The sequence below is a fragment of the Prinia subflava genome, chromosome 4 (assembly GCF_021018805.1).
Source record: "Prinia subflava isolate CZ2003 ecotype Zambia chromosome 4, Cam_Psub_1.2, whole genome shotgun sequence".
Classification (NCBI taxonomy): Eukaryota; Metazoa; Chordata; class Aves; order Passeriformes; family Cisticolidae; genus Prinia; species Prinia subflava.
Genome location: NC_086250.1, coordinates 13,137,799 through 13,157,480, shown reverse-complemented (window position 1 = coordinate 13,157,480; position 19,682 = coordinate 13,137,799). Strand labels below are relative to the sequence as shown.

General features: G+C 39.3%; 1 protein-coding gene across 1 annotated transcript in view; it reads left to right on the top strand.

The window, feature by feature from the left end:
- Positions 1 to 19,020, top strand: part of TRIM24 (tripartite motif containing 24) — a 56,164-nt gene extending 37,144 nt beyond the window's left edge. Inside the window, exons 8-19 of the mRNA XM_063395553.1 lie at positions 2,473 to 2,590; positions 3,852 to 4,117; positions 4,731 to 4,895; positions 6,220 to 6,399; positions 8,111 to 8,246; positions 9,317 to 9,389; positions 10,680 to 10,851; positions 11,396 to 11,691; positions 14,566 to 14,698; positions 15,707 to 15,781; positions 16,932 to 17,081; positions 18,108 to 19,020. Coding sequence (XP_063251623.1) covers positions 2,473 to 2,590; positions 3,852 to 4,117; positions 4,731 to 4,895; positions 6,220 to 6,399; positions 8,111 to 8,246; positions 9,317 to 9,389; positions 10,680 to 10,851; positions 11,396 to 11,691; positions 14,566 to 14,698; positions 15,707 to 15,781; positions 16,932 to 17,081; positions 18,108 to 18,317 — 1,974 coding nt within the window. The 3' untranslated portion in view covers positions 18,318 to 19,020. The remainder of the gene's footprint in view (positions 1 to 2,472; positions 2,591 to 3,851; positions 4,118 to 4,730; positions 4,896 to 6,219; positions 6,400 to 8,110; positions 8,247 to 9,316; positions 9,390 to 10,679; positions 10,852 to 11,395; positions 11,692 to 14,565; positions 14,699 to 15,706; positions 15,782 to 16,931; positions 17,082 to 18,107) is intronic.
- Positions 19,021 to 19,682: the final 662 nt, after the last annotated feature.

The window sequence follows — 19,682 nt, the reverse complement described above, 5'->3', positions numbered from 1 at the left end:
AGTTTTTGTGGTTTTTTTCTTAAACGTAAGTACAGAATGTTTCTATTAATTTAGCTATCTGGCCATGGTTCTCTCCTCTTACACCACCATAGAGGTATTGTAAATCTGCAGAAGTAGAAACAGCTCCTTTTCTCTGGGTTCAAAGCCATGAAACACTGGGAAAAAATGTTGTGTGTCCTACATCATCATTTGTCTTCTTTACAATACTTGCTACAGCATCTGAGTCCATAAAAAAACAGTATTTGTATATCATAGTGTCTGGTATCTAGCATTTTAATGTAAATATTATTGTATGTCTTTGTTCTGTCAGGTTCATCTCCCACTGAAAGTCTTTCAAAATTGATAAAAATTAAACTAAGGCTTTTGTTTGTCCTTACAAACAATTACAAAGCTAAGTATTTCATTGCTATAAGGACCCTGAAGGTCTGAGTGCATATTCTCTCACTAAGCTGACTGTTCATCATGAACAGAAATCCTAGAAAATTTGAAAGGGAAAAAACAAACCAAAATCCTAACTTGACTTTTCCAAAGGTTGCCAGACTGTATTTGCCTGATAGCAGAAATCTGGGGCAATGTTGAGGAAAGATACTAGATGGTTTTTTTTTTTCAATTCCTAGAAACTGGTTCACAAAGTTTTTTTCTTCATTTTCTCATTGGTTAGTTGATAACCTACCAGGATATTTGTTTTGGGTTTGCCATTGGTTTTTGGTGGTGTTTTTTTCTTTTTTTTAATATACCCACTATTGATGCTGCAGGCTATAGCAGAATATTACTCGTTTTTATCAACTTCAAGTAGTTAAATTCATTTGGTCTGCCTTATACTGCCTCAGCCAGTAATATTTTTTTTAATTGAATAGAGAAAAAGGACATCAAACTGAGTCATGTTGTTTATGATTGCTTAGTGTTGCCACCAAGACTCTACTACATGAGTAAGAAAATAAGTTGAGTTTCAGGCATTTAATCATATAAACATTAGGCAGCTGGATGAAAGGACCATCTAGCCCAGAAAGCCTCAGGAAATGAAAAGTATTTTTCAAAAGAACAGATTGAGCTTTAGAAAGTTGGTGCTGCTTGGGAGTTGAGTAGATAACCTGTCTGTGGGCACTTGGAAAAATCTATTTCCAAGCAGTTTTGCTTAGAGAAGCATGTGATACTTCTGCTCCAGCATATCCAGGAGAGAGGAAGGAATGCCCATCAGACTTACAGGCAGGATTAGAGCTTGGGGCTGTTCTTTCAGGCTGTACATTCCACTACTACCAACAAAAGGTAACCAGTCAGGAGTTTATCTACAATACATGTGTGTTCACAATAGGAAAATAGTGGAGCAAACTGTGACAAGAACTGTGTGTGACCAGTACTTGTAACAGGACAAAAGTCTAGAATTTCTGTACTGTCACCAACTTGATTCTGGTAGTGTACACAAAAATCCTAAGGAAATCTCTATCCAAAATAGTAGTGATGCACTTAAAGTTTTTCCATGGTCATTTAAAAGTCTTGAGTCACATTAAATGTTTTTTGAGTATGGTCCTAAACTGGCCTGCCTAAAACTGAAAGAACAAACTTGTTCACTGGAAGCCCTTACAAAATTCCTCTGGCGAAAAAAAAAGCGCCAAACTTGTATAATTTTAAACAGTTAAGATGATTTCACCAAGTTTATTTGTTTTCCAGGAAATAATCTGTCACTCAAAAAAAAACCCAATGTTTTGTTTTTTTCAGGATCTGTGTGTGATTCTAAAATTAGTGCCAGTTATATTTTGGTACATCAGTTCCTGACATTTCTAATGAAACAACTGCAAGACAACATTTTCTTTCTAGGAACTAGATAAATTGTGAGCATTTGGTAGAATATTCTCTTGTGTAATCACAGTCCAGTTCTTTGGAACCAAGGCATTGGAAAAATCTGGAAATATCTGTGAATCTGAGTTTTCAAAGACAGTTTATAAGAATCTGTTCTTTGGCTGTCTGAAGAAAACTTAAATTTAGTACAAAAGAAAATTCCCTGTGATCATACTTGTTGCCAAACGAATGGCATACTTGGAAAGAGAAGTGAATGGGCTAAAATAGATTTGTGGGGGAAAAACCATCAATGGTTATGTAAATCTGAACTTCACTTGCAAGTAGTTAAAGTCATTGAATATAATGGCCAAGTTTTTAGAAGATATCTATTTCTACAGGGAAGAATTTGTTACTTTTCTTCAGGCTGTAATTAACTTCTTTTAAAACTACTTTAGGAATAAGGGAAAGATATTAAAAATACCTCTTTATTTGTACCTTGGACAGGTTTCTCTGTCTTTAACCTCAATTCTCTAGGGGCTTGTTCAGGGGATTTTTGTTGGTGGGGTTTTTTGATTCGTTGCTTTCTTTGGTGTGGGGGTGGGAGGTTGTGTGTGTGTTTTTGGGTTTTTTGGGCTGTTCAGATAGATGGCTCTGGCCCCAGAGGAAAAACAGCCCTTGTTTTTGTTCTTGTTCTAGATTACGTATCGACTACGGTATCTCCTCCGAGCAAGGTGTGATCCTTCCCCAGTAACTAACAATACCATCCAGTTCCACTGTGATCCTAGCTTCTGGGCTCAGAATATTTTCAATCTAGGTATGATAAGTTTTTATTAGTGCTTTGGTGTCTTGATCCTGTTTTGAAAGCAGCTTTCTTTTTGTGATGATAGCCTCTGCACTATTCATTTCTTCGTTTACTCTCCTAAATGTATTTCCCTAACTGTGAAAAACAATTCAACTGCAATTCATGGGGAAAAGTATTATTTATGATTACTATGGTAAGTATTAACAAACTTATCTTGTTTGAATGGTATAAGTGATGGTGAAAATAGCAGCTTTCAGTTTTCTGGTCAATACTTCTGACTTGTGGCATCTGAAACAAGGAACACAATTTTTAACCCCATTTCACATCCAGAGAAAGAGTTCCTGCTGTCAGCCAGCACTCCCAGGTTCCTTCCCATAGGACAGCTTTCAGCCACAATGATAAGCACCCTGGGAACTCAACACCTTAGCAGGAGGACTTAAAGGATTTAGAGGTCTTTCAGGATTTTAACTGGGCTTCCTGTCTCTCTCCACTGTTATCTTGGTGGGCATTTTTGTTTTTCTGTCATGTGCAGAAGGCTTTGTGAGATATCTGTGGGACATTTTCTGCCTTTCCTCAGAAAGTGCTCTCTCAGTGTGCAGAGGTGCAAATGTATGATTCTCTGCAATGTCAGAGGAAGAAAGTGTTACGGCAGTTCTTTAGGGCAAACAAGCTCCTTTTCCCAGACATGAGGACACTGGATGGTAGCAAGGAAATTCTCCAAGTTCCTTCTTTATAAATAATTTTCTTAGAGACAGGAATTGAAAGTGAAAAATGTTTCCAGCAACCACTTGTCAGCTTGTGTGGTGATAACTCTGAACTGCTGCTCAGCTGAGATGTTTCTCATGAGTTGACTTTTTCCTGTGTTTGGTGGGCTCTTTTTCTTGTGTATGTTTATTTAATGAACTTCTGAAATACCATCCCTTACATCCTGAAAAGTGCTACAATAGAAATGGCACTTTAGACCAGCACTGGGGTTCTTGTAAGGGTTTTAGTGATCAATAAAACCAAATCATGATTATCTATCTAGTTTCAGAAACCACAACCTTTAGGCCATTTTGTTTATGACCAGACATGCTCAATTTCTGTAGATAAGCTAGATATCAGAACTAGTAAAGAAAAATAAAGTCTGAGTAAAGAAACAAGTTACTTCAGAAATGGTTTAAGTTTTAGTCAGACTGCATGTTGCTGACAGTTGCATGTTGCTGACAGTGTGATGGCATTTCTGCTAACTGCCATACTTGAGTGTTGATTTTATTTATTTTGGTTAAAATAGGTTCTTTGGTAATTGAAGATAAGGAAACTCCACCACATGTGCCCAAGAGCCCTGTGATGGAACCCAGCTTACAGCCAGCAGGCAGCTTACCTCCCAACCAGCTCTCCAAGTTCCCAACACAGATCAGCTTAGCCCAGCTCCGCCTCCAGCACATGCAGCAGCAGGTCATGGCTCAGAGACAGCAAGCTCAACGCAGGGCAGGACCAGCAGTTCTGTCAAACCCAAGAATGCCAGGAGCCATGCAACAGCCTCCTGCTTCTCATCAGGTAAGTTAGGAATGCTTTCAGAGCCTTTTTTTTCCAGGGCACTGAAGGAGAAAGTAAAGTAAGAACATAAATCTAAATGCATAACTTCAGATATCTTAATCTTCAGCTTGGAGCTATGTGGATGACAGGTTTAGAGGACATTTTCTTTACTGAGAAATAAATGGGCATTTTAAACTTGCCTTGCAAAATGTATGGTAGCACGCAGCCTGTATTTATTCTTTAAAAATGTAAAATCTTGTTGTATCCAGCCACATACAGTGCTTAGGAACATTTTTGTTGTTTTGTCAAGTGATCAAAAAGTTAATGTAATTAATTTTTTTTGCTATATCTATTTTGCATAATACCCAATGATTCTCTTACCAGTCTTTGAAAATTGGAAGCACTCTCACTGGCACCTGTTGTGTCTCTTCATATAGGAAAATAATTCAAAACTGTCCGCTAAGTTTTAACACTGAAATTGCTTTTGATCATTCAGATGAATGGTGTGGTACTATTTGTTTGCATATAATTTATGAGGAGTTTCAGAAGTTCAAAGGACCTTTTAGTAAAAAATGTGTGGAAATAAAGCAGATTTCAGCTAACTTGCAGAACTGTTTTTATGGTTTTTATGCAGGCACCTCCGCGCTTGATTCATTTTCAGAATCATAGTCCCAAGCCCAACGGTTCAGCTCTTCCTGCACAACAGATGAGATTTCCCCAAAACCAGAACCTACCAAGGCCAGCAGTAAAGCCCAACCCATTGCAAATGGCATTCTTGGCACAGCAAGCTATAAAACAGGTAGAGCATCTTTCCCTTTTCACTCTCCATTCAGAAATCAAACATCAAATGTGCCTTATATATCTTCTATACTGTACTTCTAGAGTGCTTTTCAATTAAAACAGTCTGCATTATTTTTCAATGACAAGATACCCATACTTTTCTTAATGAGGTAACTGTCAAGTTGCTTTCTTCTTGCCAGTTCTTAGCATTAGGGAAGTGAACCACTGTGTGTGCTGTGTAGATGTTTCATTCTCCTACTGTTACTGTGGTTTCTGACCACTTATGCAAAACTTAGTGTGGCCATGGTCTCTATCCTCTAGTGGGTGAGTAGACAAATCAGAAAATCCCAGTTGAGCTTGATGATAGTGACTTTACCAGGAACCAGGTAAAACCTTGACTAAAAAGCTAGAGCTTCCATGGTTCCCCAGAGTATGGCCAGTCTGAACAGGTGAGGGGAGAAAAGAGAGTCCACAATTGTGGGGCCTCTGCTGAGACTGATGAATGCACCCAGCTGATCAGCAGCTGAACTGGGGCAGAAATAAACACATCATGTGTGTTCTGGATGTTAGGTACAATATCTAAGAGAACTTGGGAGAATAAATAGTAAGTCACTTCTATTCTATGTCTCTGGAAGAGACTGGCCTGTCTACAAGCCTTTCTTTCAAGATAACTCATTATTCACTAATGTCTGTCTGCAACTAGAGGCCAGTAAATAGAATGACTGACTAAAAAGGAATTGAGCAGAGTCAGATTTTGCCTGCAGTTGCCAGGAAATTCCATTAAAGTCATTGAAAACTGCATATATCTAAATGAGAAAGAAATTTGGTCTGACTTGACTATGCACTTCATATCATGGTGTTAAATGTATATATGGATGGAGGTCCAATCAGCATTTCAAATTCTTAATGACTTTGTGTTTTTAAGGGAAGCACAACATGAAAGACTTCAAGGCATCTGGGTAACACTGTAGCCATTTATTTGGTAAAGCACTGGAGCAGTTCAGCCTATTACCTGTAATGCTTTTATTTCACAAAAACTGCTACATTTCCCCAACACTGTCAATGCAGCATGAAATATTAATAGATACTTAACGCTGAGGTATAGCTTTGAATTTAAGTATTTGCATTCATTTCTTCTATTCATAGTTTTCAACTATGTGTCATCTTCTGTTGTCTTGTGAGATTGGTTCTTGAAATGAGATAACTTCAGAGTAAATCAGGATTTTATGTTTGAATTCAGCTTCCTGAGCTAAGCTGCTGGTTTTGTCAGTATATTCAGTAGATGTGACCTGTTGCAAAGAAAAAAAATGCTGAATTGTGGATTATTGTCCTTTCTTTTTTAGTGGCAGATCAGTAGTGGACAAACTTCAACCACCCCTTCAACTGCAAGCAGCACAACTTCGACTCCATCCAGCCCCACAGTGACCAGTGCTGCTGGGAGTGATGGGAAGAGTTACGGGCCCCCCGTGATAGACTTGAGTTCCCCAGTGGGCAGCTCCTATAACCTGCCCTCTCTCCCTGATGTAAGTGTAACACAGAGGCAACGTCTTCTGTTTTAAAGTCTTAATGTTTGTGAGAAATACAAACCTTTTAGACTGGAATTCTCTCTGTCAAAATGAGACAGTTCTAGGAAACAAACAATGCAGAGTTGCCTGCACGTTGCTGGAAATACTTAGAACGGTTCTGGGAGACAGCTGTTAGGACAACTAAGAAAAACAGGATTACAAGTTGTAGTTGTAATTGGACTTATTTGTATGATGCATATTTTTCTGCAGCCCTCATAAATGACCCTTACAAAAATGTGTTAGCTTAGTTCATTTACCAGTGTCCATAGATAGCAGTGGTTTGCTGATGGCATTTCTGGTAGATTTTTAACAATTTTTAAATCTATTTTTAACTTATTGAAAGAGCTATCTTGGGTTGGTATTAATGGTCTGCATACTGGATATATTCCTTACATCTTTTCCTTTTGTAAAGGAAAAGATATTATACATTCTTCATATATTCTTCATGTATTCTCTAACATGCCTCTAGCTGGTGATAGAAAGAGCATAGTAAGATCATAATTTCTTAACCTTCTAAGCTTCTCTTCTATAGTTTCTCCTGAATGGTTCATGTTTGCCACAGGTCCATGTTAGAGTTAGTGGGTTTCAGTCAGGTGACTTTATTTTTCCACATAACTGCCTGACCTCTTTTCTGTGGTCTCAGGTTTGTAGAAATCTGAAGTGTCATGCTTTTCTAGTCATAGCTTGCTATTATCTCCCATCTGTGCTTTGTTTTTTCCTATATACTGTGTGTTCTCTTTATTAAAATAGAGTACACAGACTAGAGAGTCACAGTGTCTGTCAGACTTAAAGGGGGAACTACACAACATGGTCATAAAACTGCTGAGTCTATGAGACATTTTAGCATATTTATTTCTGTGCACAGGATTATGAACTCTTCTACCTGTGTGTGACTGAGTTTATGCTTTTAAGGTACATGGCCCAAATCACTGTAAATGTGCTGACCTTTTCAAAGCTGCTGCATCCACTTTGGATACACATTACCAAACATTCTCTTACATATTGAAAGAAACCAAACATTTCAAAAAGTCATTCCTCCTTATCAAACCAGAACGCGTAGTTTATATGGAAAGTTAGAATGCTGCATTGGGAGCCACTAGAATAAAGTTCAGTTGTCTGGTCTGAGCCATGGTGGAAAGAGCAAGTGTTGGTTTGCTGTTTCCATTTTGAGTCAATGTTCATGGCTCCTGTCCCGAAGCTTTGTGGGACAGATGGGATTGAGTATCCTGTGAGTTTCTCCCAGTCCTATTAAACACCAGTGGATTAAGGGGTAGTTTGTGTATTGTGTATTATCTTTTCGAGAGTATTTAATGTGAGCATGTCCAAAGAAGGAGATAAACTTACAATGTGTGAAAGCTCCCTGTTTCATTTAAGCTTTCTCTGTAGCTTGTGGAGAAAAATTGGCACTTACAGATTCATCTGTTCTTAAAATAAATCACTGTCTGGATTTGGCCATTTCATTTTCTTTTTAGGGAAAGCAAGATGATATGTTTTAAAGTAACCATCTCACTTTTGGATGGGTAAACTTTGGTGAAATGCATTTTGATCTTCGCTTTCAAAATAACAGTATGGCAGAGACTTTTTGGTTTTGTTTGGTTTTTGTTGTTTTGGAGGGGTTTTTTTCCCCTTCCCAAGACTAACTGCTTCCCTTTGCTTCCCCACCTTTTAGATTGATTGTTCAGGAAACATCACACTGGATACTGCTGTGAGGAAGGATGGCACTGTAGAGCAGAATCAGCCAAAACCCCCTTCAAACAGAACTGTGCAGTCACCAAATTCCTCAGTACCATCACCAGGCCTCTCAGGTAATTGAATGTGATGCAATTTTCTGTTTCAGTGGTGCAATTGAAAAATCTAATGTGGCAATGTTAACACTGACATCAGAATTAATTCTGTTTTATATGAAAGATGAGAAATAAAATTAAGGCAAAGTTGTAGAAACTCCTAGCAGGAGGTAGAGTTCAGATAATATTTTAGAACTGTGATACAAAGTTAACCATCCAGATCTTGAAAACAGAGCGGAAGGAAAAAAAGAGTGGATTTTAACAAATTGGATAGAAATCCATAGGAAAGGGACACTCTCAGGGGTACACCAGATTAAGACCTAGCAGCTCTGGTAAGAGACAGGTATTTGAGAAAGTGAGATAGGATGAGAGCAGACTGGAAATGGTGCCTTGGGTGTGTAGTGCAGCACTGACACAGGATGACCAGAGGAGTTACTGTGATGGGTGGCTGAATGTGGTGCACCTGGAGGATCCAGGGGATTCCTGTCACCGTGCTGGTGGCCCACAGCAGCTGCTCCTTGCTCCCATTTTCTGAGCTGAGCTGTGGGAAGGCTGTGTGAGTGGGAATTCCCAGGGAGCATTCATGCAATGTTCATGTGCTCGTGTGATGGTCCCACATTCCAGCAGGATGGCAGAGACAGCAATGCCTTCACAGGCAGCACAAACAGCCCCCTCAGGCTGCTCAGAGCTGCTGCTCAGCAATCTGCTTCACAAGGCTCTCTGGGCCCCAGACCTTTGGTCTCTCCCGTGTCTGTCCACCAGACTTCTTCCTGCTCACCAGCACAAAGTTTCCCGGCAGTTCTGAGAGATCTGCCTGAATTTAATAAGACAAAACAGGCTGCAGTGATCAGGTGGAGAGGTCAGCCAGACAGAGGTAGTCACCTATCAGCCTGCTTGCATGTAATGGACCCTTTCTTAGGCCTCTTTCTCCCTCTATTATTTCATGCCTCTCATCCTTTCATGGAGATGTGTTAAATGAGATATTTCTCACTGCAGGAGAATTTTTCCCCAAAACGTGTGTGCTTCTCTGAGTGGTATCTCAGACTGGGCACAGACCTGTGTTCTGTTCTAATCTGATCGTTCTGTCCTAGGAGGAGTCAGTGTGACAAATGTACACCCTCCAATTCGTTCACCCAGTGCCTCCAGTGTTGGCAGCAGAGAGAGGTAAGGAAAGAGTGTGAGAAGAAAATGTAACTTCCACCTCCACAGAACATGCCTCAGTCTCTTCTCTCTTTACTGCATAAAGATGTAGATTTGTCTCACCTCTGTTAACTGGTCAGGCTCGATGGTTGTTTCAGCTCTCTTTGCATTCTAAAAGCAGTAATTTCATTTGTAATGTATTAACAGACCATCTAAAGGTGTTTTGACTCTGTAAGTGATGGCTAGGTTGGCATTATTAAAAGAATACCATTTATAAATTAGGTTTTAAGTTCAGAAAAATCAACTAAAGGAAAAAGGTGCACATTGAAAGCCCTTGTGGAACTATAAATTACTTCAGATTTAAGGAACTGATGTTACAAAGAGGTTTACAAAGAATTTTCTGCTGCAATACAGTTATAAGTGAGCACTAGATATCTACTGAGAGTCTACACAAATGTTTTTATCCCTTACTGATGGAATATTAATGAACAAATCTATTTACACAGTGTTTGAAGAGTGCAGATCCGTTAATGCGTTGCAATAAATTAGAGCATACATCTGACATGAGATTAATTTTTCATGCAGGGAAAAATCAGATTCATCCTACTTGAGTTGGAAATGCAGGTGCTTTTTAATCTGGAATACCTTTTGCTCTATTCAATTTACATGGCAAAATCTCTGAAGGACTCTTACAAACAGTTTAAATGAACAATTTAAATGGTTTTACTTGTATTTAAAAATGTGATTAGATATGCTGCTGCTCTAATTCATTTTGTTAGATTTAAATTCTTCATTTTTATTTAAAAAAATAAGCAGGTATTTTAAATTTTGATTGTCCTATCTCATCCTGTTAGGACTAAATACATGAAAAAAGATACATCTAATTCTAAAAGTAGGGTCCAAGTTTTGGTAGAGCTGCAAGGCTCTAAGAAAGTTTTCTAAGATAATGTCAATATGTGTTTTATCTGCTGCATTCAGTTGTGTGGTTTACAGTGTTCAGTGGAGGTGCTTTTTGTGTATGATCTGAAAGAAACAGATTATTGGCAAATTTTGCACTAATGGGTCAAACCATGAGTAATTCTCTAGTTTTGGGGCTGCACCATTAAAATTTTCCCATTTGGTAATGCTTTTTCAGTATACTTCAAAGGAAATAAGCTTGAGTGTTGCATTCCATAAAGGGAATACTATTCAAGATTCAAAGAAACAGAGCAGATTAACATCCTGAGGTCTTGGAAAGCATCAGTGTACAAAAGGTGTCCAGTTCTGACTCCTAATTTCCTCTTTTTTTTCCCTGCCTCTTCCTGTCACTTACAGTTCTGGCTCCTCCAGCAGACCACCAGGAGCTGATTCTACACACAAAGTCCCTGTTGTTATGTTGGAGCCAATCAGAATTAAACAGGAGTCAAGCGCATCAAATGAGGAGAACTTTGATTTCCCAATTGTTGTGGTGAAGCAAGAGACGGAGGAGGAGTCCCGGCCTCGGAATGTAATATTTACAGCTACAAAGATCTTCTTTCTCCTTGGGGGTGTCTTGTATTTATGGAGACTAAAATAATTTATTTTTATTCTATTGGGAACTGTTTCAGGAGAAAACGAAAAAGCTAAATAAAAGAAGAGGTGAAATTTAAAATCAAACTAGCCCTACTGCCACTTAAATTAACTGGTGTGATCAGACACCTTTTATCCATTGAAAACCTGGGAAATCCAGAAATGGCTTGCAGAGGTGAAAGTTTCAGGTGCTGCTAGGAAGTGTTTCCAGGAATATCTGGAAACAGGAATATCTGTATCAAGGTACTAGATTTTTGGGCCATCAGAGATAAGTTATTTTATTGGTGGAGCAGTAAATAGCCTTTCATGGCTAATTTCTTGTGTTCATTTCCCTGTGTTATAGTGTGTTGGTAATTTCCGCATGCATGTTGCAAGTTGTATGGCTGCTGGTATGTAAATCTGTTAGGTCAGTTTGCACATTGTTAGGGTCATGTAAATTCACATAAATACTGTAATCTCACTTCCTTTGTTTCTTCCTGCAGTCCATCCTTACTTCCTTGCTGCTGGACACCAGTCACAACTCCACTTCTGATGAAGCCATGCTGAGAACAGATGCACCAGACAGCACAGATGACCAGCCAGGGGTACTGCAGAGCACATTCCCTGGGAAAACAGCATGGATGGGATCCTCCCACGCTGGCGAGGGCAGAAAAGAGGATGACCCCAATGAAGACTGGTGTGCTGTGTGTCAAAATGGAGGGAAGCTCCTCTGCTGTGAGAAGTGTCCCAAAGTGTTCCATCTTTCTTGTCATGTCCCTACACTGATGAGCTTTCCAAGGTAATTGACTATTTCAATTCCATCGAAAATTGCACGAAAAGACATTAGACGTGTGTTGTGAAACCCAGGATAAGTTTCAGTCTCAGAGGAAGAGTTGTGTCTTTTTTAAAGTCTTGTATGCAGGAGTTTTATTAGTTGGAAAAAATCTGAATTTTCATGAAACTTCAGCTTTACTGTGTATTTTTCTACAAAATCTAGTAACACTCTTCACTTATTTGACAAATAAGCAAGATCACATCCAGGGTATCTGTTACTAAACAGGGACACAGAATTACCAGTCTCATAAAATATTTTAAGTGTAACTAAAAGTAGTTATATTTCTTAATAATAATGATTTAAAATAACAAGAAATATTGAGAAATGTCTACAGGAAAAATCTGAATTAATATAGTATTAAATATATTATTTCAGTGCTAAACATGGCTATGCTCCAAGCATGGGATGTGTAGTGACTGACATCTTTTATAACATCTCAGTCAGTGTTGAAACAAGCATTAAGCTTTCTTGATTGGCTGTTACAAAACCACTGCACAGTTTCTTGACTTTCAAAACAGAGTCTTAAATAGATTATTGTTATAAGCATTACCAGCCTTTGCTTCTGGAATTAGTGTCTTTGATTAAAATAAACGGCATTTTGCAATGCCCCAGCTTGCAAATGTCATGCAATAAGCTTCTTTGTATTAAAGGATAAAAACATTGGTCATAACATGCTCATTGGTTAATGCTTTTATAAATATTGGGTTTTCTGATTAAATACCAGCACAGTTTACTGGTGTAAAACATTTGGATAGCAACTTAGATTAGCACATTGATATCTCTGTGCTACTCTGAACATGCATGCTCGTGGAAGTATATCTTTCTTTTAAATGTCACTTTTGCTTTAAATGTCACTCTTACTTCTTGAAACTTCAAATTCCAGGGTTTTTTTTTATTAAAACAATGCTATGTTACAGCTTTATGCCATAAGAAAAACACAGTAAGGTTACAGTAAGCACTTCTAAAATGAATATTCTTTCTGGCAAGGAAACAAAATCATGAAGCAGGTAGATAACTATGCATTACATGACTTGGTTTCTATTAAAATTAAATAGTCAATAACAAGCCTTTTAAATGCTTCATTTTCACTGGATCGTTCAGTGGAAACTGAGGTAGTGATGTCTGAGGGCAAGGGAGCCAAAAGCCACTTTGATAGCAACTATTCAGATCTGTAAAGGTGTGTATTGCTGCGGGTGAATTTGTTCCTGGGCTCCAGAGCACAGTGAGCTGAAGTTTCTTCCTGACCTCTGCTGTGTCAGATTTTTGTTCTCATTTTTGTGGGGTTGCTTGCTATAATAACATATCTCTGGGTAAATACATGCAGTTGATCTCATAAGTGGTTCTTGCTGGATTCTGTCTATTGTGTGACAATTCAGCCCTCTGGTGGTGATCTGCAAGCCTGCAGGTTTCTTTTTTTTTTTTTGTAGAGAACTATATTGAAAACACAGACTCTTCATAGTTTTTTCTAAACTTTCAAGTTCATGAATTGCATTCAACAATCAGTGGACAGAGCTTGCAGAACTAATTATCATATAATCTTATGCTGACCTTGAAATCTCCAGTATTGTCTTATACAAACTGGTAAAATCATGAACATCTGAAAGTTTTAGGGAGTGAAATATTTTCAGTTTTACAAAGAATCCTGTCTGTGGTCATCTCTGTAGATTAGTCTCAGGGTTGCTCTTCCCTGAGATTCTCCTCGGGGTTGCTGTTCCCAGAGGTAATAAGGTTTTCAGTCTTCTCTTTGTCCTAAGTGTTTCACACCAGAGGTAGAGACGACAAGTTGAGTCTGCCAGTGCACATTTCCAAGGTTGTTTATTCTTCATTATCTCAGTTCTTTCTCAGCTCTGCCAGGCCTCCCTGGCAGGGTACCTTATCTCAGTTCTTTCTCAGCTCTGCAAGGCGTCCCCAGCAGAGCAGGACACGCGGCGGACTGGGGCTGATCAGAGGGTCCCAGACCCTTTGTACCATTCCTCTGATCCAACCACCATCCAAAACGTACTTTTTATTTACAGAATCATATCAATACTTACTACCTATGTTAATGTGTCATTTCTACTCTAAACCAATCCTTGAGATCCAGCTCAGCAGCAAATGGGGGACGAGAGCAGGAACAAGGAGCACAGGGGCCACTCCTCAATTCCTCCATCTTGCCTCTTCAACCCCATATACTGAGAATCCTAGATTCTTCATTTACATTCTATGATAAACTAAATACTACTTATTTTGAATTCTCTCAGCTTGTGATTCTTCATACAATGTGGGCATTCACTCCCGTGGACAGGGATCAGAGGCAGTGTCCTCCTGGCCTCTGTGTGAGGCTGGTTGACCCCCTTGTACAGATCCCAGACCCCCCTGTCTGGTCTCCAAACCCTCCAGGGTGGCCAGAGGGATATTCTAGACTCCGACAGATTAGTAATGTGATCAAGTTTGTAGAGGGTATGTAGTTCTCACGATATAATGCTGACACTTTTCCTGCTCTTCAGCCCATCTGACTCCTTCAGTCTCTCTATAGTTATGGTTGTACAGGGCTCTGCATGGTGCTGTCCTTAAATCCTGTGAGCTCAAGTGAAAAAATTCAGTATTGACACAGGTAGAGACCATGTGCCTGTCTTTCTGCTAGGACACCATTAATGACACCAGTGCCACTAAGAGCAAACAAAGTTGTAGTAAAGTGTTTTTGCTGGCTGTTACAGCCTTTTGTACCACCAAGAAAACAACTGAGATGCACAGAAAACCCATCCCAGAGATGAGGGATTTACCCAGAAAGATGTGGAAAGCCTTCTGGCAGAGGAGTGCTCCCTGACTGAGGTCAATGTGTTTGTTTGTCTTCCTTAGTGGAGAGTGGATTTGCACATTCTGTCGGGATTTGTCCAAGCCAGAAGTGGAGTATGACTGTGATAAACCTGCTCACAGCTCTGAAAAAAGAAAATTGGAAGACACCGTGGGTTTGGCACCCATAGACCGCAGGGTAAGGGTAAAATTAGTATTTAAAATTTCTAAGCTGAAGCAATTTTGAACTGTGTTAGAAACTTTTGACAGTATTTTACCTGTTTTCTGTTGGCAACTTGTGTAAATACGTTGAAGTTAGTATTTTATTTGGGGTCTTAGTCTACATTAGAACCATTTATGGAAGAGTAGTAGAGACAAGACTCCCAGGCTCACGAGGTATGACACTGATTATGTGGGTGATTATGACGAGATTTATTGCTAACACTGTATTTAAATATTGCCAATGCAATGTCTAATAGAAGCAGGTCTAAAGGGCTAGAACATAGACAGGTTCAGCTGGAAACATGCAGGTTTGCAGAAAGCACAAGTGCAAAGCACCCATGGAGTTACTTAGGATTTTATCTCCACCTGTTACTCACCTGTCCAAAACTGAGAGTTCCCATCCTCAGGCTGGATGTACCTGCAGGTGTCCCTGCTGGGGTGGGATCCACTGGAAGCTGCCCTGCAGCCTCTGGAGATGAGCTGGCCCACTTGGCCCCTTCTCCAGGAGCATTTTGTACCCTTTTGCAGGCCCAAGATCAATGTGTACCAAGATCAATGACAACCATCACCACTCCCCATCTCTGGAATACATTAATTATGCAAGCATCCAGACAGCTCCTCCTGCAATTCCCACAGTTCCTACCTGGTGTTCTTATCTCCCGGACAGATCATATTGCCCATCAAGAGTAGTCTATGTTTGTGGAGGACAGACTCTGTCACACCATTATTTACATGTGCTCTATTTGTATTTTGCATTAAATGGAAGCTATAAGCCCTGTAAAGATTCTGATAAGGGATCAGCAAGCATAAAATCACACAGAAGTATTTTTAGAATCTCTTTCAAGGCTCAAGATCCAGTTTAATATAATTGTACACACAAAGAAAAAGGGGGAATACCGAGTTCTGTATTTTCTGTAGTTTGTCATTTTAGAATCAGCTGTGTAGGATTCCTGAATTACTTGGCTATCTGTTTTTCTTGACACAGAAGTGTGAAAGACTGCTGCTATACCTCTACTGTCACGAAATGAGTCCTGCCTTTCAAGATCCAGTTTCTCCCACAGTATGTACCTCACTTCTTTTATTTTATGTTAGCAGCCTCTTTGTCATGTTTCTAATGGCATTCTAAAGTGCCTTATCATAAGTCAAATTCCACAGACACTCAGTGCATTAAACCTGTTTAGTTTTATTCAAACTGTCTAAAGGAGGAAGTTAAAAGTTGAAGCATTGGGCTGGCAGGAAATTCACAAGTAAAATTCCACAATAACTGATTTCACTTAATACTTCAAAAGTAGTTAGAAAAAGTAAGTTCTAACACTGCTAACTTCATATCCTGAGTTACATCACTGAGAAGGTAAATTGGGATATATTTGGGGGTTTTAAACATTACCTGATTTTGAGAATTGGGGGACTCCATACTACTGAAATTGAATTGCTTAGTGACTTGAAATTTGTTAGTTTAAAATGGTAAACAGTACCTGGATGCGTTAGAAGTTCAAGGATACAAAGAGCTACTACCATGGTCAGATGAAAAGATGTTCCTCAAGACAAATCAGTGGGGAAAGAGTTCATCAAAAAGTACTGTGTTTCTATGCAGCTGTTATTCCATTTGAATAAGAGTTCTGAAGAACATTCCACAGAGTTTAATAATAAGAAATGGCACAAGAGATTGATTGATTATTCATATTATTGTCATGTGTTAATAAATTCGGGTATTAAAAATGTGCATCTAGTTAGAAGAAAGTAGGAAAAAATACTCACATATTACTACTGGTTTTCATTCTTACTTACTTTCTTATTCTTTCTAAAGAAAAAAAATCTTAATCCTACAGCCATAGTTTGGGTATGAAAACCATTGATATCTCCGAAATTTGCCACCATTTCAAAGGACTTATTTCCTATGGTGGTCTTGAGAATGAAATTTAATAGATAGCTTATTTGACTACAGCTGAAAATAATGTCCAAACAAACTCATTGGCTCTATTATATGTAGTTAGTGGAGGTTTTATGTTTTATCTTTGATTTTAAAATAGCCATTGGAAAGAGTATATTTTAGCCAACAAATTGTCATACAGCACTGGTATTCCAGAAACTATCTGCATGTATGTTAAAAGTGCAATTCTTTTATCTTCTGGCCCACTCCCTCAAATCTAAAGGTTTATAAAACAATAAATTATGAACATTGCTTTTTGGACTTTTTTTTCTCCCTGTAGGTCCCTGATTACTATAAAATCATCAAAAAGCCTATGGACTTATCAACTATCAAGAAAAGACTTGAAGCAGCCAATTCATTCTACACAAAGCCAGAAGATTTTGTGGCTGATTTCAGACTGATTTTCCGGAACTGTGCTGAATTCAATGAGGTGAGAAAAGTTGATACTTTATCAGGTTTTGTTGGCTTAGTTGCTTTCAGGAAAATTGTAATGGGGGTAGAACTTACAATACAAAAACTTACTGTATTAAACTTACTTTGATGATGAGACTGCAGTGAAAACATAGATCAGCTTTGACACTGCTGTGGTCTGGGATAACTCTGCAGTGGAGATCTTTCCGTAGAAGGGAGGAGGATGGTAACAAACACAGCTGAATGGCAGGACAGCAGCTAAAGAAAAGGACAATTTTTTATCATATAGGTTAATGGGGAGCATTATGATCTAAAACTTGGTTTAGTCCTCCTTGAGTCAGATCTTAAATTCAGTGGGATTTTCATCTGGGGTGTCTGTGCTCACCTTATGATTTCAAGTTGCATCTTAAGTTAATTGTTATTATCACCTACTACACATAAGGGAACGGAGTAAAATAGGGATGCAGGTTCTGAGTGGACTGCAAAGTGAGAGAGAATTACAGTGCAAATAAAGGCTTCTCTAAGGGATTCTCATCCAGTCACCCCCAATAGCTAGGATTTATTCCTGCACTGGTGATCTCTGCTTCAGGGAACTGGTGGCTATGGATGACTTAGGACTGCTCAGTCTTCCACATTACAGTCATTGTCTACCAAGTAATATTTTCACTGTTACTAAAAAGACCTGTAAGCTAGAGAAGTTTCTAACACCCTGAGGGCATATCTGTGTTTCACAGCACAGCACAACACAACTCTGCCCCTGCTCCCACCCCAGTTAGGATTTAAGAGTTCTTAGAATCTTTATATAGCTTTGAGAACCCAGGCAGTGTGGCTTCTGTGGTCACCACCTTTGTGTGTCAGAGAAAAAAATCATTGGGGGTTGTTGGCTGGAAGCTCTGCCCTCACTCAGTGGTTTTGTGCTCTGTGGGCTCTGTGCTGCTCAGGCATTCTTGCTGCTGAGTGATGCTTTGTTGTAGTTTGTACCTAAGAGCCTTAATGTGATCTAAGCTATTCCATGATGCACTGATGGTGTTAATTCACCCAACAGCCCGATTCAGAAGTGGCTGATGCCGGCATGAAACTCGAAGCCTACTTTGAAGATCTTCTAAGGAACCTTTATCCTGAGAGAAAGTTCCCTGTACAGCCAAACAGCCACAGTGAAAAAGAGAATTCAGAACTTACCGACGACTCGGACGATGACTTTGTACAGCCCCGGAAAAAACGTCTCAAAGGAGAGGATCGTCAGTTGCTTAAATGAGCCACACGTGTTACTACAGGAAGTTTTTTAAAAACTGAGAATATTCATCACTGGTATCACTGTTTTGACTTGTAGGTTTGTGAATATTTACTAGCCTTTCTACCCTGTCTGAAACACAAATCTGATGGAGATCAAGGCATGTGAAGAGCTTCTCTGAAGTTCAAACCTTTCATCTCTTTTCTGGAGCAGCTCAGAAATTGCCCTTTGCATGGGGATGACAGCTGTTTAACTTGGCTTTGAAGAAGAAGTTTGTATAGAATTGATCTTTAAAACACAACATGGGTTCAACATGTGGCTTTCTGAGTTTGAAGAAAATGTGATCTCGCCAGACTTAATTTTACCAAAGGCATGTGGCTGGCCGTAATTTGATATCTCTGTACTGTATTTAACACGAGCCATGAAAAAAGATGGTGTAATGTTATTGTCCTGCCATACTGATGGGTACAATGAAAGTGTAGTTGCCCCCAAAGAAATTATTGGAAATTTTAAAATGTAAGGGAGAGGGTATTATAAACAACTTTAAAAAAAGGAAGAAGAGGGATTTGTATGAGAGCTTCTAATGGAAGAAGTAAAGGACAGAATATTTTGGTTTGCACCATTTTTCTCACCACCAGCAGGATACAATGTATTTCTGTACTATTTTGTTTTAACAGGTGTCTCAAAGTGTGATGTACCTCTGTTTAATGAAGTTGGTGGGAAAGTCTTGAGTGGAAAAGTGTTTGTTTGCAAAATCAGTCATTTTTGTGAGCTTTTAAAGAGGGGAGAAAAAGCATCCTTTCTGTCCACAATCTCTTGTTCTTTTCCCATATTTCTAAATATGTCAGAATGCAGTCAGTATTCACCTGGGACTACACAAGTCTTAAGAGAAAGATTCTGCTCTTAAGCCCTCCATCTTTCCCTGATCACCACAAAATGAGGATGAATTACCTTATTTTGTTCCACCTACTTTCCAGGAGCTCTGACAAAAACACTGGGATTGCTTCTGCTCTCGGTTTGCACGTTCAGTAGGACCCACCTGTGAAAGTTTTCCATCAGTTCTGTAGTTCCAGCTGGTGCCCTGAAAAACTCCAAGTTTAATTCAAACAAAATTTCATCTTTTATTTTGAGGCATCTCTGAGGGCATTGCTTGGGGTTTAATTTCTGTGAGAGAAGATTCCCATGACTTCAATGCTGCTGATGGATGATGTCCCCAGGCTGGAAGGGAGGGGATTTGGGGTGGCTGGGACATCCCTGGGGGTGTGCAGGAGCTCTGGGGGGGTCAGCACTGGGAATTGCTGTCTGAGCCCCTCCACAAGCACACCGTGCCGACATTCCCAGGTAATGCCAGCTGTTCCCTGGGGTAATTTTGGGCTGTGGGTGGGCTCT